Source organism: Ahaetulla prasina, chromosome 9, assembly GCF_028640845.1.
Source record: "Ahaetulla prasina isolate Xishuangbanna chromosome 9, ASM2864084v1, whole genome shotgun sequence".
Lineage (NCBI taxonomy): Eukaryota > Metazoa > Chordata > Lepidosauria > Squamata > Colubridae > Ahaetulla > Ahaetulla prasina.
This window is the reverse complement of record NC_080547.1, coordinates 11,549,894-11,575,466: the sequence shown is the minus strand read 5'-3', so window position 1 is coordinate 11,575,466 and position 25,573 is coordinate 11,549,894. Positions and strand designations below refer to the sequence as shown.

General features: G+C 47.9%; 1 protein-coding gene across 3 annotated transcripts; it reads left to right on the top strand.

The window, feature by feature from the left end:
* The first annotated feature begins 1,511 nt into the window (after nt 1-1,511).
* C1QTNF5 (C1q and TNF related 5) lies at nt 1,512-25,444 on the top strand. Of its 3 annotated transcripts, none has more exons than XR_009156529.1 (4): nt 1,512-1,625; nt 5,043-5,273; nt 6,231-6,798; nt 24,676-25,444. XR_009156529.1 is itself a non-coding variant. In XM_058194979.1 (3 exons), the coding sequence occupies exons 2-3, from the start codon at nt 5,054-5,056 to the stop codon at nt 6,746-6,748; spliced, it is 738 nt and encodes a 245-aa protein (XP_058050962.1). In that variant the 5' UTR covers nt 1,512-1,625; nt 5,043-5,053; the 3' UTR covers nt 6,749-6,848. The 3 variants fall into 3 exon arrangements, 1 of the variants encoding a protein (XP_058050962.1); XR_009156530.1 differs by lacking the exon at nt 24,676-25,444 and adding an exon at nt 19,713-22,417; XM_058194979.1 differs by lacking the exon at nt 24,676-25,444 and having other exon boundaries at nt 6,231-6,848.
* Nucleotides 25,445-25,573: the final 129 nt, after the last annotated feature.

Sequence of the window (25,573 nt, the reverse complement as noted above, 5' to 3'; positions counted from 1 at the left end):
CTGTTGGTTGCTCTTCGGTCGACTCCCTGCTTGCAGACAGAAATCTGTGTGTTTATCCTGGGACCCCACCCTGCTTGGACTCACAGCCAGGAATCCTTTCCCATTAATTTTCGATACACGTCGACAAACTCCTTATGTTCACTCCATAAGTAAAGGGCCCTCTTGCCATGCTCAGTGGCGGTGTCCTCGCAGCTGACGCCCAGACAGGCAGACACCGTTCTGTATAAGTCCTGGCACTCATTCAGCGGTCCAGGCATGGCATGACAGGGTTGCACTGTTTGTGGCTGAGTTTGTGGGGGAAATCCTGCTGTGATTGTAGCATGTTCTGTGACCAGGGCATGACACAAAACTTGAAGACAGTCAGTTTAGAGCAGTCATCGGGTGCCAAATTTTTGCCATCGGGTGCCAAAAACAGGGGGAACGTGTGGGGTCATGTGCGTGCGTGCCAACACGCATGATTCAATGCGCCTCCCCCCCCCGCATGAACACGTGTGACCCCCACGCTCCCCCCACTTTTGGCACGTGACGACCCGGTGGGCCTAGTAGGCCCATTTCTCACCCTCCCCAGGCCCTAGAGGCTTTCTAGGTACCTGGGGAGGGGGGAAAGGCCCTTCCCCACCCTCCTAGAGGCTGGAAATGGCCTGTTTCCCAACTTCCGGTGGGACTGGAAGGCCCATTTTTTGCCCTTCCCAGGCTCCAGAGACTTCCTAGGAGCCTGGGGAGGGTGAAAGCGGCCTTCTACCCCCCCACACCCTCCGAGGCCCTCCGGAGGCCAGAAACAGCCCGTTTCCCAACTTCCAGTGGGCCCGGAAGGCCCAAAATTCAACTGACCAGTGCATGCATGAATGCGCGCTGGAGCTAAGCTAAGGCAATGCTCGCGTGCCCACAGATATGGCTCCACATGCCACCTGTGGTACACATGCCATGGGTTCGCCACCATGGGTTTAGAGCATTTCATGCGATAGGAAAGTGTGCGGCTGTATACCGGTAGCGGAAATTTTGAGTAGTTCGGCAAACCGGTAGCAGAAATGTTGAATAGTTTGGAGAACCAGCAAATATCACTTCTGGCTGGCCCCAGAGTGGGGAAGGAATAGAGATTTTGCAATATCCTTCTCCTGCCATGCCCAACAAGCCACGTCCACAGAACCGGTAGTAAAAAAAATCTGGATTTCACCACTGGTCTTAAAAGTGTTGAGAAACGCACAGATTTTCATGGAGGGGTTTCCCTTTGTCCAGTGACTTTTTCTCTATCCTTCACACACACAAACACACACACACACACACCACCTTTCCTCCTTCCTCTTCCCCTCCTGACCTATCCCAGGGACATCCAGAAAGGATGCCCATCCACGCATCCCAACCCCTGCTCAGCGTCCCGGCTGCGCTGCTGCTCAAACACCCCGTCTATTCCTTCCTTTGCAGTGTAGTTTTTGGCAAAGTCTCCCATTTCCTTTGCAAGTTTGGGAGGAGAGAGAGAGAGAGAGAGAGGAGGGAACCAAGGGGGGGGGGAAGAAGGCCAGCCGGCGGAACTCACTAGAGGCCCTCAAGCAGCCAGCTGGCCGGTCAGAAAATCCATTCCTCCCAGGGAGAAGGAAGGAGAGAAAAACTCCAAAGAGAAAAATCAGGTAAGGGGAGAAACGTCTCCCATTTCTATACAGATGCAAAGAAGACCCACAACACTGCTGGGGTTGGAGCTCCCTTTTCCACCCCATCCTGACTCTTGGGATGCTGTGGTGGGGGGGGGGCGCGTCTTTTCCAGCTTGGGGCTTTCTGGAGGTGTGAATTGCAGAGCCCATCGTTCCCAGCCAGGCTGGTCAAGAAAGATGGGAGCCCTAACTCAGCGTAAGGCTGGTTTGGATTCTGCTGAGGTTCCGTTTGCTTTGGATTGGAGGGTCCTCTGGCAGGGGTGGGCAGGGGGCACGGTCTTGTTCACACACACACACACACACAACACACACAACACACACACACACACACACACACACACACAAACGAGAGAAATTTTGCTGATTGAACATTGGAAGTCCTTGATTGGAAATCTGCCTGGCCAAAATGCATCCCGGTGGGGATTAAAGAAGGAAAGGAAATGCAGGAGACAGGCGGCCTCTGGTATTTATTCTGCCCTTAAGTATGAACGGAGAGACAAATTATCACCCCCACCCCCACACTGGACCTGCCCAGGGTCTCCCCCCCACCCAGAAAGTAAGAGATTCAGATCTTACCCCTTTCTGACATTCCTTCCATCGGTTCCTTAACCCGAAGAGTTTAAGGGCACCTGTTTGATTTTCCTCCAATTTTCTTAGCGTCCTCATCCTCACCCTCCCTGCAAGGTAGGACCTGGGGTGAGAGAGACTAAATTAGCCAGACCAAGGATGATTTGAAGAAAAATCGCAACTTCCTTCCTTTCTTTCTCTTTTTTTCCTTCTCTCTCTCTCTCTTTCTGTTGTGGTTTTTCTGGTTTTTCTTTGAAGACGTTTCATTTCCCATCCAAGAAACTTCTTCAGCTCTTTTTCTTTCTTTCTTTCTTCCCTCCCTTTTGCCTCCCTCCCTCCCTATCTATCTATCTATCTATCTATCTATCTATCTATCTATCTATCTATCTACCTACCTACCTACCTACCTACCTACCTACAGTATCTATATCTATCTATCTACATTATCTATCTGCAGTATCTATCTATCTATCTATCTATCTATCTATCTATCTATCTATCTATCTATCTATCTATCTGCAGTATCTCTCTCTCTCTCTCTCTCTCTCTCTCTATCTATCTATCTATCTATCTATCTACAGTATCTATCTATCTATCTACAGTATCTATCTATCTATCTATCTATCTATCTATCTATCTATCTATCTATCTACCTACCTACCTACCTACCTACCTACCTACCTACCTACAGTATCTATATCTATCTATCTACATTATCTATCTGCAGTATCTATCTATCTATCTATCTATCTATCTATCTATCTATCTATCTATCTATCTATCTATCTATCTATCTACAGTATCTATCTACAGTATCTATCTATCTATCTATCTATCTATCTATCTATCTATCTATCTATCTACAGTATCTATCTATCTATCTATCTATCTATCTATCTATCTATCTATCTATCTATCTATCTATCTATCTATCTATCTATCTATCTATCTATCTATCTATCTATCTACAGTATCTATCTATCTATCTATCTATCTATCTATCTATCTATCTATCTATCTATCTATCTATCTATCTATCTATCTATCTATCTATCTATCTACAGTATCTATCTATCTACAGTATCTATCCTATCTATCTATCTATCTATCTATCTATCTATCTATCTATCTATCTATCTATCTATCTATCTATCTATGATTTTGATTTATATGCCTCCCATCTCAGTATCCGGAGCCTTCCTCAGCTGCTATCAGGGAAAAAAGCTGTTTCTTTCTTCTCTCTTCTTTGCTTCTTGTGCCTTGCAAAGCAAACTCAGCACAGGAAATGCAGACACATCCGAGCCCCCAGAGAAAGCCAAAGCTTGCAAGGAGGAGATCACGTGTAATTTGGGGGGAGGGGGGAGGGTATTGACTCAAATATACCAGGGAGCGCCCCCCCCCCCATCGTCCCAGTTGGCTGAAAGGCATTTTTGAAAGAGTAGGGGGGGTGGGAGGAATGTTGCATGTTGAGGAATCCGCAAACTTTTTTCTGCAGATTTCATTGTTTGAGTTAATTTATGCCAGGAGAGGCACTGGTGGAAATCTGGCCTGTCAGGAGTCTTTAAACTTCAATCTGGAGGAGGAGGGATTGATCTCCCGTCCTTTTAAAGGGAAAGACGCCCTGCTGTGTTTCTAGTGGAATCCTGCTTTTCCTGCTGAATTAATCAAAAACTCTCAGTAGCCGATGGATATTTTTTTTAGCAGAAATCAATGCATTCAGATATGCAGAAACTGCCCTTTCCTTGTGTCCTGCTGCAGCTTTGCAAAAAAGAAATGCTTGTTTTTTCCACCAATGGCACAAACTTCCCCTCACACACAAATACACACTCTCTTACTCACACTCACTTTCACATACACAAACACACCAATGTGACACCTGGATGCTAAACCGTGCCCGTCTCTCTCTCCCTCTTCCAATTTCCAATAGCAGCAGGCGGGGCTGATCCTAAAATTAGGGGACTTGGTTGCAAAAATGATTAGATGACACATACAGTCCTGGGGTTGATCTAGATCAGCATTCCCCAATTGGTGGACTACCCACTGGTGGTCCACGAGAAAATTTTGGTGGTCCGCAGAAATTATATTGCACTAAATCGGGGGTCCTCAAACTACGGCCCATGGGCTGGATAAGTGCAATGAACGTTTGTCTTGATCAGAGGGTCTCCCCCTTCGAGGTCTTTTTGTGCAGGTTGGAATGGGGGGAAGAAATTCCGACTTGGGGTCTGCTTCAGCCTCCTGGTGTGGGGCTTTGGGTGAAGGCTGGAGGGAAGCGCCGCTGGTGGTGAAGAGCTGGAGGACCTTGTTCCAGTGGGACTGCATCATGGCCTGGAACTGGCTGACCATCTCAGCCCGCTGAGCCTCCAGGCGCCGGTACCTGGCCTTGCACTCCCGCAGGTCTTCCCTCTGCTTGGAAAGCCTATGCTCCTAGTCCTCAGTGAGGTGCTTCTGCTGAGCTTGCTTTTCAGTCAGATCCAGTTTGAACTGAGCTGTTTTGCCAACTCTTTCTCATGGTGGCTGCTTAGCTCCAACAACTGCTTCCTGTTGGGGTCCTAAGGAGCCCGAGCGGGCAGGCGAGGAGTGGCTGGGAGGGGAGGGGCGAGTAGAGGCTGGTGATGCGCCCCTCAATGTGAATGACATTGAGTTGGCCACGCCCACCCAGTCACATGACCACTTAGCCACGCCCACCCAGCTGGTCATTAGGCAGAACATATTAGTGGTCCTTGGGATTTAAAATTACGAAGTTAGTGGTCCCTGAAGTCCGAAAGGTTGGTGACCCCTGATCTAGATGGCCTTTATGAGCTTCAATTTTGTGATTCCCTGATTCTTCAGGTCTCGGGAACATGGAGCAGATGCGCTTCCTCTTTCTTTTCTTCCTCGCCCTGGCCAAGGAGGCGGCTCAGTTAGAAGACAACAAGATCCCCAGCTTGTGCGCGGGACAGCCGGGTCTCCCCGGGACCCCTGGAACTCACGGCCACCAGGGTTTGCCCGGCCGGGATGGTCGTGATGGACGAGATGGGGCTGCAGGCCTGCAGGGAGAGAAGGGCGAAACTGGCCATCCAGGTAAGGAAAAGGGATGGAAAAAATCAGTTGGGTTTCAGGGATCAAATTTAAGGATTCTTCCACGCATGCGTCCAGCCTCAAAAATGTGCCTAAATAGGATGGCCTAGAGGCGAGGCGGGTGGACGAGCCCACCCACGATTTCTGCTACCGGTTCTAGCAAATAGGTCTGAACCGGCTGAATACCATCTCTGGTGGGGGGGTGAAGGCATAACTGAAGACACCCCCCACACACACTTTTTATTAAGAAGTGGGAATTCAGGTATGCAATGGTGAGCATGGTCTTGACTCTTTTGAACCCTGTGGATGAACAGGGTCATTTGATGTTACAGACTCAGGTTAAATACGTGTTGCAATCGTTATTCAACCTTCATAGTCTTTCCTTTCTTCCTTCCTTCCTTTTCCTCTCATTCCCATCCTTCCTTCCTTCCTTCCTCTTATTCCCATCTCCTTCCTTTCTTTTCCTCTCATTTTTATCTCCTTCCTTCCTTCCTTCCTCTCATTCTAATCTCCTTCCTTCCTTCCTCTCATTCCCATTTTCCTTCCTCTCATTCCCATCTCCTTCCTTCCTTTTCCTCTCATTCCCATCTTCTACCTTCCTTCCTTCCTTCCTTCCATCCATCCATCCTATCATTCCCATCTCCTTCCTTCCTTCCTCTTATTCCCATCTCCTTCCTTCCTTCTTTCCTCTCATTCCTATCTTCTTCCTTCCTTCCTTCCTTCCTCTCATTCTAATCTCCTTCCTTCCCTCCTCTCATTCCCATCTCCTTCCTTCCTTTTCCTCTCATTCCCATCTCCTTCCTTCCTTCCTTCCTTCCTTCCTTCCTTCCATCCATCCATCCATCCATCCATCCATCCATCCTATCATTCCCATCTCCTTCTTCCTTCCTTCTTTCCCCTATGTTTAACCCTCCATTCTTGCTCTCACCTTCACTCTGATTTTACTTTTTCTCCCTGAAGGACTAACAGGCCTCCGAGGAGAACCAGGCAGCCCCGGCTCCAATGGGCTCCCGGGTGAGAAGGGGGCCCAGGGGGAGTGTGCGGTGGCACCCCGTTCGGCCTTCAGCGCCAAGCGCTCCGAGTCCCGCAGCCCGCCGCTGCCCGACGAACCCATCGTCTTCGACATCGTCCTAATTAACGAACAAGGCCACTACGACGGCAACACCGGCAAGTTCATGTGCGAAATCCCGGGGTTGTACTACTTCGCTGTGCACGCCACCGTCTACCGGATGAGCCTCCAGTTCGACATAATGAAGAACGGCAAGTCGGTCGCTTCCTTCTTCCAGTTTTACGGCAACTGGCCCAAGCCGACCTCCCTGTCCGGAGGCAGCCTGGTGCGGCTGGAGCCTGAGGATGAAGTCTGGGTGCAGGTGGCGGTGGGCGAATACAACGGCTTCTACTCCAGCGTGAAAACAGACAGCACCTTCACCGGGTTCCTTGTCTACTCCTACTGGCAGAACTCCCCCGTCTTCGCCTGAGAGTCATCGCAGGAAACGCCGGCATCCTAAAGCCTCACCTCCTGGCCCTGGTTTGTGTCGACAGCCCCAAGACCCTTCTTGACGGGGGTGGGGGTGGGGAGAGGGGTTGCTGACCCCATTGAGACTAGCAGATTAGGAGGGGATGGGTCTCCGTTAATTCCTGGTAGCCCGGGCCACCGCCAAAAAGCCAATATTTTACTCCAGCATCTCCCTAATACAGATAGGCCTCGACTTATGACCAAACATCCATCGCTAAGCAAAGCGGATGCTAAATAGCTCACGCTCCATTTTACAGCCATCTGCGTCACCGTTCTTTAGCAAATCACTGCAAGGCCTAAATGATTCTTGTAAATCGGGCTTCCCCCGTTTGTCAGAAACGGGCTAGGAAAGTGGCGAATGCTGGTCTTATGTCACCGGGAGGCTGTGACCATTGCAAATGCACACTAGTTGCCAAGAGCCTGAATTTGATCCCATGACCTTGATAGAATGAGGAGTGAGTTGTAAGTCACTTTTTTTTCACCGCTGGTGTGACAGCCGCTAAGCAAACGGTTGCAAGCCGAGGGATTCTCTTGTAAAGGAAGGCAGCTCCATTCCACCTCTTTCTCCATTCTGACCTCAGAAGACCTCCAAAGGGTGGACCTGAGGCTTTCAGCCAATTCTTCAGCTCTCTCTGTGTGAAAAGAGGTTTAATTTCCAATCCCTCTTTAGCCAAGAGGCCCCTTCCTGATTTCAGAGGCTTTTACGAGGAGGAGTGCAGGAACTGAAATCCTCACGACAATTAGAGGAATCATGGTGACCAAACAGAGCTGTGCCATCTGAATCCCAGGGGTACGGATGGCCCTCTCCAAAAAGGTTTGGTTTGTGGCCCTCTCAAAAACTGACCGTGAGGGAAAAATTATAGAAGATGTGATTTGTGATAATGATGATGATGATGTTATCCATTCAGTTGTGTCCAACTCTTGCATGATTCGATGGTCCAAGATTCTCCACATCTTCTTGATCTTTCATTAAGTACCGTACTTTTCGGAGTATAAGACTTTTTTTGCCCCCTAAAAAAGGATGGAAACATCGGTGCGTTTTATAGACCGGATACGGCCATTTTTGGCCTCCCAAAATCCCGCCCCGCGCGTCCTGTCTTTGCCAAAAACAGGCCTATTTTTCGCAAAAATGGGATGTGCAGAGCGTTTGGGAGGCCTGCAGAGCAGGGGTGAAATCCAGCAGGTTCTGGAGAACTGGTAGCGGAAATTTGGAATAGTTCAGAAAACTGGTAGTGGAAATTTTGAGTAGTACGGAGAACCGGGAGCGGAAATTTGGAGTAGTCAGCAGATACCACCTCTGGCTAGCCCAAGTGGGGTTGGAATGGAGATTTTGCAATATCCTTCCCCCAGGAGTGGGGAGGGAATGGGGATTTTGCAGTACCCTTGCCCTGCCATGCCCACCAAGCCACACCGTACCCACCAAGCCACGCCCACAGAACCAGTTGTAAAAAAAATTGGATTCTACCACTGCTGCAGAGTGTTCCTGGGGGCTGGGGAGGCCAAAAATGGGACACACAGAGGTTTGGGAGGCCTGCAGAGTGCTCTTGGGGGCTGGGGAGGGCAAAAACCAGATGCACAGAGGCTAAAAAAACCTATTTCCCCCCCCCCTTGTTTTCCTCCTCAAAATCTCTAATACTCTAATACTCCGGTGCGTCTTATAGTCCGAAAAATACGGTATATTGAATTACACTGTGTTTCCATTTAATTGAAAACATCCATGTCGAATGAAAAAGCAAGCCAGGAAGTTCTTTTCATTTTGGCTCCAAATCACGTTTTGGAATCCAGTCTCTAGAATGTGACTCAAAAGAATTTGGCTGCTGGCCTTGAACAAGGTGCGAGCTGGCTTTAAAGCAAAGCTGCATTCACACAAGACACTTAACCAAGCCTACACGGCACACGAGCCTTGGTTGAGTTATGCCTGCCTGCGCCTCTCTTAAAGTCTATATTGGGCCAACTCAATCTGGCTGTTGTGACCCAGGCCCAAGTAGGTAGTAGGAAACTCAGTCCGTGAAAAAACAAACAATCTTTATTCGAACAGCTGAGAATTATTTCATTCCCAGTGTGGTTCAACTCAAATTAAAACAAATGCCTCCCAACACAAATTCCTCAGTCCTATCGCAAACCTTGGTCCAATTAGGCAAACTGCCAAAGACCTTTCTTGGCAAATGTTCACAAGTCACAAAAATAAAGGCAAGACGTAGACGAAGCAGAAGACGAAACTACCAACATTGTTTTCTGGCAAAGCCCAAACACTGTTGTTGGTCTTATTTTAAGCTTTATGGGAGGGGCCAGTCATCTCTTGGCCCTACTCCTGAGTCGTCCTCTTTGCTTGAGCTGCTCTTGCCTTCTATCAGCCCTTCTCATGCGTGCATTAGGAACAGGCTCCTCCTGTTCCTCTGCCTCACTACTATCCATCTCTGGAGGCTCTGGAGTCCGCATCTCACTTCACGATGGCCCTGGTCTCACCTCTGCCTCATCACTGTCTGACTCCATTGTCAGCTCCGTAGGCTGCTGACAGACCACAACAGTGGCTAGGCCACAGTTCCATGTTCTGCACTACCCCAAAAATGGATTAATTCCATGCTCACATCAGCTGCTGGGGAGGAGTGGGCCTGTTCCCACATTCTTCTCTCAGTGGGGTATTGCAAGGACCAAATCAGTGATGGGATTCAGCCAGTCCCATCCGGTTCGGGAAAGCCGGTAGCGGTGGCTGTTGGAGACTCCATCCATCCGCCCGGACATCATCACATCCCGTTTTTGACGCTCTACATTTGCGAACCAGTAGCAAAGGTAACTGAATGCCACCTCTGGACTATCTCTGGACCAGATGTGGCCATTCTCCCCTCCTCCCCTCCAAGATGAAATAAGAGAAAACTTGTTTCAACTCTCCTCCAAGGAGAGGAAGATTAGCAAGTTCCTGAAGTCACTTTTGGGACCCAGAAGCTGAACCGGCCATCATCATCTTCAGTTGGTTTGCATCTTCTGACAGCTACAAGATCAGGGCTGGTTCAGATACGAAGTCAAAGTTTGCTTCAGCCTCCCTTCTCCAGAATAAATGCTGGCTGGGGAATTCTGGGAATTGAAGTCCACTGGTCTTAAAGGTTGAGAAACACTGGAGTGGCTATCAAACTGACGAGCCATCCCATGAGCATCCCGTGCAAGCCAAAACGGTATGAAACCACAGGGTTCGTGATGACATCATCCTAACATTATCTGTAATGTCATGAAGTCCCTTGTCCCCAACCTTCAGCACCAGCCCACACCAGGGGTCAAGCTGCAAGAAACAATTGAAGAAAATGTGCTCTTTGTTGTTAGTTGCGAAGTCGTGTCCGACCCATCGCGACCCCATGGACAACATTCCTCCAGGCCTTCCTGTCCTCTACCATCCTCTGGAGTCCATTTAAACTCATGCCTACTGCTTCGGTGACTCCATCCAGCCACCTCGTTCTCTGCCGTCCCCTTCTTCTTCTGCCCTCCATCTTTCCCAGCGTTAGGCTCTTCTCCAGTGAGTCCTTCCTTCTCATTAGGTGGCCAAAGTATTTCAGTTTCATCTTCAGGAACTGGCCTTCTAAAGAGCAGTCAGGGTTGATCTCCTCTAGGACTGACCTGTTTGTTCGCCTTGCAGTCCAAGGGACTCGCAGGAGTCTTCTCCAGCACCAGAGTTCAAAGGCCTCCATTCTTTGGCGCTCAGCCTTTCTTATGGTCCAACCTTCACAGCCATACATTGCAACTGGGAAAACCAGAGCCTTGACTATACGCACTTTTGTTGGCAGGGTGATGTCTCTGCTTTTTAGTACGCTGTCTAGATTTGCCATAGTTTTCCTCCCCAGGAGCAAACATCTTTTAATTTCTTGGCTGCAGTCCCCATCTGCGGTGATCTTGGAGCCCAGGAAAATAAAATCTGTCACTACCTCCATTTCTTCACCATCTATCTGCCAGGAATTGAAAGGGACGGATGCCATGATTTTAGTTTTCTTAATTTTGAGTTAATGTGCTCTATTTTAGCCAAATTTGAAGAAATTGCTCAGAAGCGGGGGGGGGGGGAGGGGGGAGGGGTGTGTGGAGCTTCCCCCATGAGTCAAAGTTTGCTGTAATGGAGTATGGAAGGTTCCATCCACTAGGGGGCACTCTGAGCTTAGAGATGCGTTGGTTTGGAGTTGTTGTTTTTTTTGAATAATTTTTTTTTATTTTATACACAAACATTTAATACATCGGTCATTCCTTCCATGTGACATCTCGGTGTTTTCTCCTTGACTTCATCTTTTTGTTGCTTCTTCTATCGTCATTTTCATTTAATCTGTTACCACTTTTTCCGCAAATACAATATTCTGATAATACCATTTTCTTACATAGCTATCAATTTGCTTATCTATATCTTTTTTCTAACCAACGGTAAAATTGATCATATATCTTAAAATATTCTCTCTTCTTCAATCATCAAAGTTAATCTATTCATTTCTGCACAGTCTAAAAATTGTTTTTAATAACTTCCCTTTCCAGAGGTATTTTCTCTGCTTTCCAAATTTTGTGCAAAAACAATCCTTGCCGCTGTTATTACATGTATAAACAAGTAAATATTTTCTGTACTAATTTTCCCAACAGGAGCAGCTCCGATTTTAAATCAATATGTTGTTGTGTCATTTCTTCTAACCATGTCTTAATTTTAATCCAATAGTTTTTAGCTTCTGGGCATGTCCATCTCATACGATAATAAGATCCTGGTAAACTGGTAGCTTAGAGATGCATTTGATAGCCAAGTTCAACTTTGCAATTAACCTGGTTTGTATGTTTTGTACCCCACCTTTCCCCCCCCCCTAACGAAGAGATTGGGCCCATATGGTTAACTTTTTTTTTTTTACATTGCTGTGCATATCTTCCCTATCGTTCTCCACTCGCCCCACCGCTCAACTTTCTTAAAATATAACGTAAATAATCTGGAGTACTTTTAACTGTCTGAACGCAGAGGGGAGCCACTGGGAGCAATCTTTTTGGCAGCTGGAGGATGAAAGCCGTTCAATTCAATGCGTTGGGCGGATGTAGCAAAGTGAGTTGAACCCCAGCTTTAAAACAAGAACAGGGCTCCAGAAAAAAAACACATAAAATCCAAACCACATACTTCATTGGGTCAGTAGCTCCCTTTTGTATCATCTGCAAAGCGCGATTGGTGTTCGCCTTCTCTAATTTCGGCTACTTGGGCACTCGAGTGTGATTTACATGCTGTGCAAAATCAGCCCCTTATTATGGTTCGAGACTTTGTACAAGTGCAGAAAGAGAGTGATTCAATATCCCTCTGAAGGGCGTGTTGGAAAAAACAGCCTCATCAGAGTCTCCAGCGTCCTCCTGCTCGGCTGATGGCTCAGCATTTTGGCATGAAAATGAATCATTTCTGGGTAATGAGACACTGGTTCTCTAGCCGCGCATGGAGCAGAGCAAGTGAATCTGAGGGCGGAGCTTAAAGCTGATTGAGGTGGGGCCAAGGACGGCATCCAGTGGAATCACACTTAGAATACTGGATCCAGTTTTGGTCACCACACTATAAAAAAGATGTTGAGACTCTAGAAAGAATGCAGAGAAGAGCAAGCAGGGTGATTTTAGGGGACTGGAGGCTCAAATATACGATGAACGGTTGCAGGAACTGGACCTGGCTAGTCTAGTGAAGAGGAGGACCAAGGGAGACAGGATAGCATCTTCTAATATTTGAGGGGCTGCCACAAGAGAGGAGGGGGTCAATATTGACTATTCCTTGATCGGGATGCCTTGTGCACAGTCACTCATGCGCTCGTTACCTCCCGCTTGGATTATTGTAATGCTCTCTACATGGGGCTCCCCTTGAGGTGCACCCGGAGGCTTCAGTTAGTCCAGAATGCAGCTGTGCGGGTGATAGAGGGAGCTTCACGTAGCTCCCACATAACACCGCTCCTGCACAGACTGCACTGGCTACCTGTGGTCTTTCGGGTGCACTTTAAGATTTTGGTTACCACCTTTAAAGCGCTCCATGGCTTAGGGCCTGGGTACTTACGGGACCGCCTGCTGTTACCTCATGCCTCCCACCGACCCGTACGCTCACACAGAGAGGGTCTTCTCAGGGTGCCGTCCGCCAAGCAATGTCGGCTGGCGGCCCCCAGGGGAAGATCCTTCTCTGTGGCGGCTCCTACCCTCTGGAACGAGCTTCCCCCGGGTTTACGCCAAATACCTGACCTTCGGACCTTCCACCGCGAATTGAAAACACATTTATTTATTTGCGCGGGGCTGGCTTAAATTTTATTGGTTTTAAATTTTTATTATTAATTTTTAATGGGTTTTAGTTTTATATGTTCCAAAGTTTTTAGGCCAATTATGTAATAAGTTTTTTAATTCGTATTTTAATTGTATATTGCACTGTTTGTTTTACCTTGGCTGTACACCGCCCTGAGTCCTTCGGGAGAAGGGCGGTATAAAAATCGAATAAATAATAATAATAATAATAATAATAATAATAATAATAATAATAATAATAATAATAATAATAATAATAATAATATTCTCCAAAGCACCTAAAGGCCAGGCAAGGAATAATGGATGGAAACCAAACAAGGAGAGATTCAACCTGGAAATGAGGAATTTTCTGACAGTGAGAACAATCAACCCATGGAACAGAAGTTGCCTTCAGAAGTTGCGGTAGCTTCATCACTGGAAGCTTTCAAGAAGAGACTGGACTGCCCGCTGTCAGAAATGGAGGAGGGCTGTGATGGTGAACCTATGGCACAGATGCCACAGGTGGCACGCATAGCTGTATCAGTGCGCATGGGAGCTCAGCCACCTGATTTTCGGGCCCTGCGGGCGCACCAGGAGTAGGGAAATGGGCTGTTTCCTGCCTCCGGAGGGCCTCGGGGAGTGGTGGGGAAGGCCTGTTTTTTCCTGTCCCCAGCTTCCAAAGCCTCTCTAGGAGTCTGGGGAGGGCGAAAACGGCCTTCTCCACCCCCTACCCCCCCCCGAGGCCCCCTGGAGGCCAGAAACGGCCTATTTGCCAACTTCTGGTGGGACCGGAAGTTGGCAAACGGGCCATTTTTGGCCTCCGGAGGGTCTCCAGGGGGTTGGGGAAGACAGTTTTTGCCCTCCCAAGACTCCCAGAAAGGCTCTGGTGAGAGAGAAAAACAGGCCTACCGGGCCATTGCGTGCCAGGAGCAAGGGGAGTGGGGAGGGGCCACGTGCGCATGCATGGGGGTGGGGCGCATAGAATTATGGGTATTTAATAGCATTTGTTTATTCTTCAGGGGCTTTTTCCCATAGAAAGCTATGCTGGGAATAATCCCTGCCCAAACTTTACTCTGAAACTCCAAGATCATCCTTCTTTTCCTGTCCAGTTTAAGATTTTTCCAGTGTGAGAACTTCAGTAACGCCAGGGGGAGAAAGGTCCTTTATTTTTAGCACGTGTTTTGCATTCTTAACCCGAAATAGATCTCCTCTGGGCCATTTTCCTAAATCCTTCTGGAGCCTTCCCAGATGTTTGCAGAAGTTTCCCAGTGTTGGCTCGAGGGACAAAGTCTTCAAACCTGAGGGCCACATCTGGTGGTTTCCAGGGAGCTGGGAGGGAGGGAAACCTCACCGCTTCTGCAAACGTCTGGTATCAAGTTAGTGTGTCCTATTAGCCAAGCCAAGCTATCCGATTCATTTGCAAGGCAGGTTTCTGCAAACTCCCAGTGATGAGTTTATTGGTTCTGGGCAGTGGCGAAATTCAAATTTTTTTATATTGGTTCTGTGGGTATGGCGTGGTGGGCCTGGTGTGGCATGGTGGGCATGGCAAAGGAAGGGAAGGGTACTGCAAAATCCCCATTCCCTCCCCACTCCAGGGGAAGGATACTGCAAAATCCCCATTCCCTCGCCACTCCAAGGGAAGAATACTGCAAAATCCCCATTCCCTCCCCACTCCAGGGGAAGGATACTGCAAAATCCCCATTCCATCCACACTCCAAGGAAAGAATACTGCAAAATCCCCATTCCCTCCCCACTCCAGGGGAAGGATACTGCAAAATCCCCATTTCCTCCCCACTCCAGAGAAAGGATACTGCAAAACCCCCATTTCCTCCCCACTCCTGGGGGAAGGATACTGCAAAATCCCCATTCCCTTTCCACTCCTGGGGAAGGATACTGCAAAATCCCCATTCCCTCCCCACTCCTGGGGGAAGGATACTGCAAAATCCCCATTCCCTCCCCACTCCTGGGGGAAGGATACTGCAAAATCCCCATTCCCTTCCCACTCCTAGGGGAGGATACTCCAAAATCTCCATTCCCTCTCCACTTTAGTGCCAGCCAGAGGTGGTATTTGCCGGTTCTCCGAACTACTCAAAATTTCCGCTACTGGTTCTCCCAAACCTGTCAGAACCTGCTGGATTTCACTCCTGGTTCTGGGGTTTTAGCTCTGGGACACCTCCAAGAATTTGGTTGAGCTGATCCACTGAAAGCAGGGTCCAAGAAGCTGGGAGGTGGGGGAATTCTGGGTCCATCTGGGTCTATTAGAGTATGTCTAGTCCAATGAAGAGAAGGTCTAATACTGATAGCAGTGTTCCAATATTTGAAGGACTGTCAGAAAGAAGAGGAGTTCAACCTATTCTCCAAAGCACCCGAAGGCAGGACAAGAAGCAACGGATGGAAAATAATCAAGGAGAGATCCAACCTAGAAATAAGGATAAATTTCCTGTAAGTGAGAACAATTCATCAGTGGAACAGAAGCTGCCTTCAGAAATTGTAGATGCTGCAACCCTGGAGATTCTCAAGAAGAAACTGGACAGCCATTTGTCTGGAATAGTAGAGGGTCTCCTGCCTGAGCAGGGGGTTGGACTAGAAGACCTCCAAGGTCCCAACTCTGTTTGTATTCTGTGTTCTGGTTTAGCAGGAATGACCTCCTTGTTAAAGAAAAGCACTCCTCGGGGTCAGTGCTGACGAAGGGCCTCTATCCCAAATGACGTGGGAGTTGCGTAGCTCTGAGCCAGGAGCTTTTTCAGCAATGCAACAAAGGCAGGCTATGTTTTGTGTTCTGGAGCCTTTGCAGAGCCCACCTCACATCTCACTACACACACACACACACACACACACACACACACACACACACACACACACAATAACCGTGCTCCGTTTAATTCTCAACCACATTTCTCCCCTCCGTTCCAAATATCCTATCCTCGGCTGACCATATCAAAAACAGAAGCAACCACCCAACGACCTATTGATTCAAAACCGGAGTTGTTTTTATCGGGGATCCGACCAGAGAAAATTAGTAAAGAAAATATCTATTTGATTATACATGCAATTGCAGCAGCAAGAACTGTTTTTGCGCAAAATTGGAAAGCAGAGAAAATACCCCATGGAAGGAGAAATTATTAGAAAAGTTTTAGATTGTGCAGAAATGAACAGATTATCTTTGAGGATTAAAGAAAGAGAGGATTCAGAATATTTAAAGATACGGGATAAATTTTACCATTGGTTAGAAGAAAGGTATAGATGAGCAATGGAAAATTATGTAAGAAAATGATAATGTGGAAAAATGGTAATAGTTTAAATTGGAATGAAGAAAGAAAGGAGAAATTTCCTGACAGTAAGAACAATCAATAAGCGGAACAACTTGCCTCCAGAAGTTGTGAATTCTCCAACATTGGAAGTTTTTAAGAAAATGTTGGATAGCCATTTGTCTGAAATGGCGTAGAGTTTCCTGCCTGGGCAGGGGGTTGGACTAGAAGACCTCCAAGGTCCCTTCCAACTCTGTTATTATGTTATAAGAAGAAACAACAAAAGATGGAGCCAGGAAGAAAATACTGAGATGTCGCACGAAGGAATTACTGGTGTTTTAAATGTACGTTTGTCTATAAAATTAAAAAAAAAAAAAGAACAGAAGCAACCAAAATCTAAAACCTGTAACAAATTGGAGCCTACTGAAAATCCATGAGTTCTAGAACCGCCTGAAATACAAATTTCAGAAGAAGCAGCCAAAGTGAGACGAACAGTTCTGTTCGATGGCCAGAATAAGATCTGCCTTTACTCTCCGATTGTTGGCAGGGTTTGAAATTATTTTGTGTCCAAAGGGGTGGGAAAAAAATTCTCCATTTTCATCACGTGAAAAAAATTGGTGGCTTCAATCCACCAACGATGAAGCTGATGCGGATTTTGAAAAGGGGGGAAAAAAATCCTTATCTCTTTGCTGCCAGCTGCTTTCTCCTAGCTGGGGAAAGCCTCATTAGCTTATTCCCTTGTTTTGAGCTTGGAGGGATTCCCCACCCCCACCCCCTCATTTAGAGATTAGAGGGTAAGAAGACGCCCCAAAGCTGGGAGGGATTCAGTTTGGCATCAGCTGCCTTGAATTGCTAACAGACCAATGGAGCTGAAAGTATCTCCCTTCCTCATTAAAGTAGCCACCTGCTCTTGACTCGGTCACCCTCCCTAGATGGCCCAGCCAAACAAAGGGAGCAGGTTTGAGGTGGGGCGGTTGGGGGGGGGAGAATGACTTAGGGGGATAAATTAGGTGGGTACACAGGGGAGACAAATGGAGCAAGACCAGGGGTGGGCTTCAAAAAGTTTAGCAAGGGATTCTCTGCCCAGTTGCTGGTTGGGTGTGGCCATGGTGGGCATGCCTAGTCGGCCTTCTGCACTATGGCAGGGGGCCCTTTTTGTTCTCCCCGGGGCTCTAGAGGCTTTCTTTTAGCCTCCAGGAGGTGAAAACAGCCTCCCCAGGCTCCGGAGGCCCTCTAGAGACTCCGGAGGCCTGTTTCCGGCCTTCCTGAACTTCCGGTAGACCTGTTTTTTGCCCTCCCCGAGCTTCCGCACGTGCCCTGCACTTGCCTGCATCCAAAACGGGTCGCTTGGGGACTCCTAGCAGAGGTGGGGCAGGGACATCCAGGAGTGGGATTTGGGGGTTCTCCAAACTGCACAGAATCTTAACTAGAGGTTCTCCCGGACCCCTGCGGATCCCTCCAGCAGCCCATCCCTGAGCAAGACCCCCAGTTCGGCTCTCTATTAAATAAGACACTACTTTTTTTGTGGGGGGGGTAACAAAGCAACAGGCATGGAATTCGAACTTTGGGCAGAATGTGTGGTTCTTCATCTCTGCCAGCCAACAAGGAAGTCTGCAGAGATGGGGGGGGGAGAATCAAAGAGTTAAGGTGGCCACAATCCTGTGATCTCAGCCTTCTTCCTTGTACTACATGACATTAAACTTAGGGAACATTAGCTCCCGATAGATAGGAAGCCAACGGACTGTCCCTTCTGAAAGCCTCCTTTGAAGTTCTCAAGAACATTTTGAGAACTGTGGCTACAAGATGGTAGAAGGCGGCAGTGGTGAAATCCAAATTCTTTTACTACCGGTTCTGTGCATGTGGCTTGGTGGGCGTAGCTTGGTGGACATGGCAGGGGAAGGATGTTGCAAAATCTCCGTTCCCATCCCACTCCAGGTGGAAGGATATCACAAAATCCCCATTCCCACCCCACTCTGGGGCCAGCCAGAGGTGGTATTTTCTGGTTCTCCGAACTACTAAAAATTTCTGCTACCGGTTCTCCAGAACCTGTCAGAACCTGCTGGATTTCACCCCTGGAAGGCGGACTTGATATCTTTATTATTACTCCCACAGTGTTACCTAGTTTTTGCATTTCTGACAAGGCAGGACAAGGCATTGTTGCCTTTTGTTTAACACTAATAATTCTGCAGGATACCATGGGCTGAGAAATCAAAGTTGGACCGAAGTCCCTCAAATTCCCTCAGGGAGCTCCAATATTTGAGCGAGGATTCCCGCCTGGATCTCTCTGATCCCGTTCCCCACAAGGAGAGCCCCCTCTTTTATGCCGCTGTCGAGAGGCCCAGCTGCCCATCTTCTTCTTCGCCCCAGAAGAAAATATGTATCTGGGGCAGCTTTGAAGATTCTCAACTTTTCCTGGGGAAAAACTCTGTTGCTAATTTCCTCTGCTCGTAACATGTACAAATGTTGAGTAGCTCATTTGTGGCTTTTCCGGGTCTGCTGAAGCCATTCACGGTGGATCTGCAAGAGAAGACCGCATGAGAAACTGGAAAGGGTCAAGTTCTCACTCGCCTTCCTGCCCCAGATTGTGCAGAAAAACCCATTTTTATCCTTCAAGGTATGTTCCACCACTTGTTGTGCTCCAGAATCGAAAGTCCAGAACTTTTCCCAAAAAAGGATGTACATGTTCGTATCTATCAGTATCTCTTGCTCCTTGTGGAAGAACCAAGCAATGAGTAAACATTGACTTAACAATAGAGTTGCTGGGAGAGAAAAAATATTTAATTTTCTCTCTGTGGAATATTAGCGATGACTTGGAACAAATGGGCAGCTGGTGAACATTCAGGCATTAAGTGACTTCATCTGTCATTTCTGCATGATAGCAACCAACGATTCACAAACATCAGCAGAACAATGTTACTTCAGTCAACAGCACAGGCTTCAACCCAGTGGTGAAATCCAATTTTTTTTTACTACCCGGTTCTGTGGGCATGGCTTGGTGGGCATGGTGTGGCTTGGTGGGTGTGGCAGGGGAAGGATAGTGCAAAATCCCCATTCCAACCCTATTGCTGGGGGAAGGATATTGCAAATTCTCCATTCCCACCCCACTCTGGGGCCAGTCAGAAGTGGTATTTGCTGGTTCTCCGAACTACTCAAAATTTCCACTGCCGGTTCTTCAGAACCTGCTGGATTTCACCCCTGCTTCAACCCATCCATAGTTTTCTCCATCTTCTTCTCACCGGTTCTCAACGTCGATCCCTTCCTTCTCTCCTTCGTCCCTCAAGTGAAATCAGGATCTACTTATATCCAAGAAAAGAGAGACGTTTTCATCCTTCCTCACCCTCGAATGTTCAGTCTCAACATCAGTGAGATGTTGGCTGAGGTATCTTCTTCTGTGGTCCTCTTTTGTCAAAGTCTGAAGGTGTTCTTTCTCTTCCCACATCTTAGGCATGGAGAGGGCAGCAGCCCAGCGATGTCCAGCATATCCAATGCCCGTAGAAATGACCAAAGCTTCCTTGCGTTGGGCAGGACACTAATTTGATTTTGGCCACACTCCACGGACACCCTGTTTCAGTCTCTACTATGGCAAGACAGGAGCGGGAAACAGAAGGTCCAAGAAGAGCATCCTCAACTAAGCTGTTCCCAAAGATTAGCTAAACCAGTTGACGGTTTTGACCATCTCGTCCATTTGCAGGTGGCCTAGGAAGCCTCCACAGTGGTCATGGACCATCGGAAGTGTTGCCCAGAAGAAGCAACACAACCTTGCTGCTTACAGCAAACACAACCTTCGTTCACAACTGAGGGCCAAATTCTGCTTTATAGCCATTGGAAATATAGTCATGAAGAGAGTAGCAGGGAAATTTGGAAGCCCAGTGGTTCGAATCCCTAGTACAGGTCTCCTGCGTCAGCAGGGGGTTGGATTAGATCAAGGTTCCCCAACCTTTCGGACCTCAGGGACCACCATAATTTTAAATCCCGCGGACCACTAATATGATCTGCCTAATGACTGGATGGGTAGGCGTGCCTAGGTGGTCATGTGACTAGGTGGGCATGACCAACTCGATGTCACATGTCAAGGGGTGCCTCGCCGGCCTCTACTCTCCCCTCCCCTCCCAGCTATTCCTCACCTACCCATCCGGGCTCCATAGGGCCACAACAGGAAGCAGTTGCTGGAGCTAAGCAGCCAGTATGAGAAAGAGTTGGTAAAACAGCCCAGTTCAAATTAGATCTGATCGAGAAGGAGACTCAGTGAGGCTCACTTCACTGAGGACTACAAGCATAGGCTTTCCAAGCAGAGGAAAGACCTGTGGGAGTGCAAGGCCAGGTACTGGTGCCTGGAGGCTCAGCGGGCTGAGATGGCCAGCCAGTTCCAGGTCATGATGCAGTCCCACTGGAACAAGGTCCTCCGGCTCTTCCCTCCTGCCTGCACCCAAAGCCCCACACCAGGAGGCCGAAGCAGACCCCAAGTCGGAATTTCTTCCCCCCTCTGACCCACACAAAAAGACCCAGAAGGGGGAGACTCTCTGCAGCAACACAAATAATCATTGCACATATCTGGCCCATGGGCCATAGTTTGAGGATCCCTGATTTAGTGCAATATAAAAAATGCAAATAATTTTTCTGTGGACCACCAAAATTTTCTCATGGGCCACCAGTTGGTGACCGCTGGACTAGATGACCTCCAAGGTCCCTTTCCAGCTCTGTTACTGTTACGGGTCATTGCCACCTGTTTGCAAGAGGCAGTCTGGGATAAAGAGGCACACAAGGCAGAAAGGCGGTATTTTGTTGCATGCCACTCCATGCTCTTGATCTTCGGCCAAATCAGATTAACTTTCGAGAAACGTTTTACAATCTCTTGTTCCCACAAGTTTGAAAGGGTTTTTTATATATATAAAAAACAAAACAGTCAAGTCCACTGGGACTAGAACATGTTCTACCCTCCATTATAAATAGACACAGATATTAGAATGAGGAAGAGAAAGAGGAAAGTTTATGGGGGGGGGGAGGAGTATTTTTTTTTCCCCAAAAAGGGGCCTTTGGCTAGATGAGAATAAAGGAGGAATGTTTAGAGAAGGGCTGCAGTGGAGGAAAGCAACCTTATGCTGCCCAGCACATAGACAGTGTCCTCCTCCACATTTCCCTTGCTTTGGCCGGGTCACTCATGGGAATTTATGTAGATCCCAGATTGCTGATGCTGTAGAGGGAGAATTAATTGCATGTGTGTTTGGAAGAGGGAGGCTGAAGCGATATCAACTTCCAGGGTACAAAATTGGGACCGAAATATTTTGCTACTCAAAGCAAAGGACGAAATACTGTAGTTCCTTCCCTGCAGGGGCAGAGAGAGATTCACATACACCCAACAAGCACAGTGGACACTTAAAAAATCTTCAAACCAAGATTCGTGGTTCACTGATATCGTTCTGTCTTATACGTCATGCTCAGCTTCAGGTAGCCAGTGAATATCCAATGCAGCAGGCTATAAAGTAGTGATGGCTAACCTTTTCTGGACCGAGTGCCCAAAGCCCATGCACCAGTGGTGGGTTTCAAAAAATTTTTACTAACAGTTCTGTGGGTGTGGCTTGGTGGGCGTGGCATGGCTTGATGGACGTGGCTTGGGAAAGATACTGCAAAATCTCCATTCCCTCCCAATCAGGTGGGACTCGGGAGGCAGAGAATAGATGGGGAGCGGGGCCAGTCAAAAGTTTTACGAACTACTCAAAATTTCCGCTACTGGTTCTGCAGAACTGGTTGAAACCCACCTCTGGCGTGCACGCACGAACCCCAAAAATGAAAAGCGCGTGTTGCACCCGCGCATGCACGCCTCCCCGCTCATGCGCCCCCACCCCCCTGCGCATGCGTGACAGACCTAAAAACCAGCCACCTGGTGGGACGTGTGCGCGCTTGTGCGGCGCAGCTGAATTGGGGCAGCAGCTCGCATGGCAAATACCACCTCTGGCTGGCCCCAGAGTGGGGTGGGAATGGAGATTTTGCAATATCCTTCCCCTGGAGTGGGAATGGAGATTTTGCAGTATCCTTTCCCTGCCACACCCACCAAGCCATGTCCACCAAGCCACATCAGGTGCAGAGAACTGGTAGTAAAAAAATTTGGATTTCACCACTGCCTGGACCCACCAACTGTGTTTTATGCAATGAACGTGGTACAACGAGTGGCAGCGTCTGGAAACCTAAGGCCTAGTATGGTTTCCAGACCTGTCAGGTCTGGAAACCATACTAGGCCTTAGGTTTCCAGACGCTGCCAAAGAGATTACAGCAGAGTGACAAATGTATTTGGGAAATGCTGGGTTTCTTGGTTTAACGGCCATGATTTAGAGAACTGATTGATTGATATTTCAGAGGCCAAGTGGCCTTAAGAGGCAAGAAGAAATAACCATGGACCATCCAAAGCTTTTCTCAGTCAAAGGGGAGACGTAAGTAACAGTAAAAGAATAACAGAGTTGGAAGGGATCTTGAAGTTCTTCTAGTCCAGCATCTTGCTTAAGCAGAAGAGCCGACATCCGTGATGGCGAACCTATGGCACTCGTGCCAGAGGTAGCACGCGGTACCCTTTCTGTGGGCACGTGAGCCATCGCCCCAGTTCAGCTCCACCGCGCATGACTGCGCACCTCCCGCCAGCCAGCTGGCATTTAGGCCTCTGCCGCGCATGCACAGGGGGGCAGGGTGGGGCGCATGCATGGGGCCCCCGCACGCATTGCATTTTGGGGGTTCGGGCATGTGCGCACGCATTTGCGCGCACACACGCACTTTGGGCACTTGATCCAGAAAAGGTTAGCCATCACTGGCCTACATCATTTCAGCTGAATGGTTGTCCAATCTCTTCTTAAAAACTTCCAGTGTTGGAGAACTCACAACTTCTGGAGACAAGTTGTTCCACTGGTTAATTGTTCAGATTATCAGGAAATTTCTCCCGAGTTCTAGGTTGCTTCTCTCCTCCGTGCCCTAAGGCAGCCTTAATCTCTTGCCAAGGGTGCTCTCAACAGACCGTGTTTTCTCTGGCAGAGAGCGAGCCGATTCCGTAGGAGATAAGCTGGATCTGTTTTGCTGTGGTCTTGTAATCATCCTCAGGAAATTTCCACCGAGCAGTTCAGGAGGTCATTAAGAGCCAACCACATGGCTCTTTATGGAATATCAGCGAGGGCATGCAGGAGGCAAGTTTCAAAAGGATGCGCTGTTCTACCACCGCTGCAAATTAGGTTTATCTCGGAGGCTGTGTTGATGACCTCAACAGATAGCCATGTCTCAAAAGTTCTTCTGATGTCCGGTTCAGATTCTTTCAATTGAGATGAAATGTGTCAGATACGCGCCTAGTAATTTTGCTGGTCACGTTCCGTTTTGATGGCTTGAACGTGGCGTTTCTCATGGAAAATAAAAGATGCTTAGAAAACAGCGAAGAGGGGACAGAAAAACAGGAAAACTCCCTTCGTTTCCCCCCCCCCAAAAGTTGGTATCATCAGATCAGAGGGAAAGAATAAACAACCCACTTCAGCAAATGACTTAAAGCTTCCTCTTCCAAGTTTTCTCAATTCAGGCAGGTTATTTTAAGTCCTTGATGGAGAAGCTCCATTACAACCAAAGAGACTGAGATCACAAATGTTTCCACTAGTTGAGTGTGTGTGTTTTACTAAGTTCATCAGCAATTTATTTATTTTTTTGTTTACATTTATATCCCGCCCTTCTCCGAAGACTCAGGGTGGCTTACATTGTGTAAGGCAATAGTCTCATTCTATTTGTATATTTACAAAGTCAACTTATTGCCCCCCCAACAACCTGGGTCCTCATTTTACCTACCTTATAAAGGATGGAAGGCTGAGTCAACCTCGGGCCTGGTGGGACTTGAACCTGCAGTAACTGCAGGCTGCTGTGTTCTAATAACAGGCTTCTTACAGCCTGAGCCATACCGCCCCCCCAAAACACACACTTATCTTCGAAACCCACTCAGCTTTGTCTGGTGGAGAATTCCAGTGACTCAGTTGGCTTTGTTCTTGCCATCTCTGATGAATTTTGCAGAGACTTGCCGGGGCCACCCCAACCATCATGATCTGGTCTGGCTGCATTTCAGCTGTGCTTCGAAAGGGATTTCCCCTTCTATTGGGGATTTAACTCAGAGCAGCCCCCAAGATATAGACAAAGGACCCTCCCTTTCAGGTTAACAGATTAGGGCAGTGATGACAAATATTTAGACACCGAGTGCCCAAACTCAATGTGCGCGCATGCCCGAATGGATAGGTGTGCGCGGTCACACGAACACGCACCAACATGCATGCGGACATGCGCCCATGCGCAGCAGAGACCCAAAGACCAGCTGGCCGGTGGGAGGCGGGGCATCCCAACACCGGCAGCGCAGCAAGAGGTAAGATCGTTTTCTTTCACGACCTTTTTTCATCGTTTGCAGGGAAACGGAAGCTCACGAAAGAAATGCCAGAGATCTGACCTGGGGCGATGGCGCGTGTGTTAACAGAGAGGGCTCTGCGTGGCACCTCCGGCATGCGTGCCATAGGTTCACCATCGCGGGATTAGGGATTAAATCCAGGAATGGGGAGGACCAACCTCAAAGCTTCATTCCGTTGCCGGAACTTTTGTAGCAAGGGATACTGACATGACAACCCCCAATAGCTACAGAAAATGAATTTCCTTTGATATGATCAAATTGCCAAATAATTGAACTAAAGCTGCCTTAATGTACTTTAGATTTGCCTTCCCTAGCTGTGTTTGATAAGCAATGATTCATGGCATATTATAGGAATCCACAGTACTTGGGATTTGCTCAACAAATCATAGTTTAGAAGCATGCCAGAAGTTCCCATGTGATTTGCTCAAGGCTGATCTTTCAACCTTGTTGGGATTCCCACGCATTTTCCAAGCCATGTTCTTTCTGTAATCCGTTGGCCCGGAAAGCATAAAGAACTTCCCACATGTTTAGAAATTAAACATTAAATTGTCTCTTGAAAAAAATAATAATTAAGAAATAAAGAGTAGCAGAATGTATTTTCTGAAAAAAAGCTCTTTTTGTTTTTGTTTTTTAATTGGTCAAGTCGTTTACATAATGCGAAGTTCAACCCAAGCAACCAAGTGGTCCCTCCAGAGAGGCAGTCGGATTGTGAGAACACGACAACGCACAGGAAGGGGTTCGGAACGGATAGCAGTTTGGACAAGGCACAGATCAGGAGCAAGCGGCAACCTCTTTACACGCAGAGCAGGCACTTCCGCTGTTAAAAACTACGCTTATCTTTTCCTCTCTCCCAACTTTCCCTCAATGGTCTCGGCAGTGTGGAATTACTTGCACGTGATAA

Excerpts from the sequence above, each read along its gene's own strand:
- C1QTNF5 (XM_058194979.1), top strand. The coding sequence starts at position 5,054 with ATGGAGCAGATGCGCTTCCTCTTTCTTTTCTTCCTCGCCCTGGCCAAG. Across the intron at positions 5,274-6,230 it reads GGGCGAAACTGGCCATCCAG|GACTAACAGGCCTCCGAGGA; the intron begins GTAAGGAAAAGG and ends TTCTCCCTGAAG.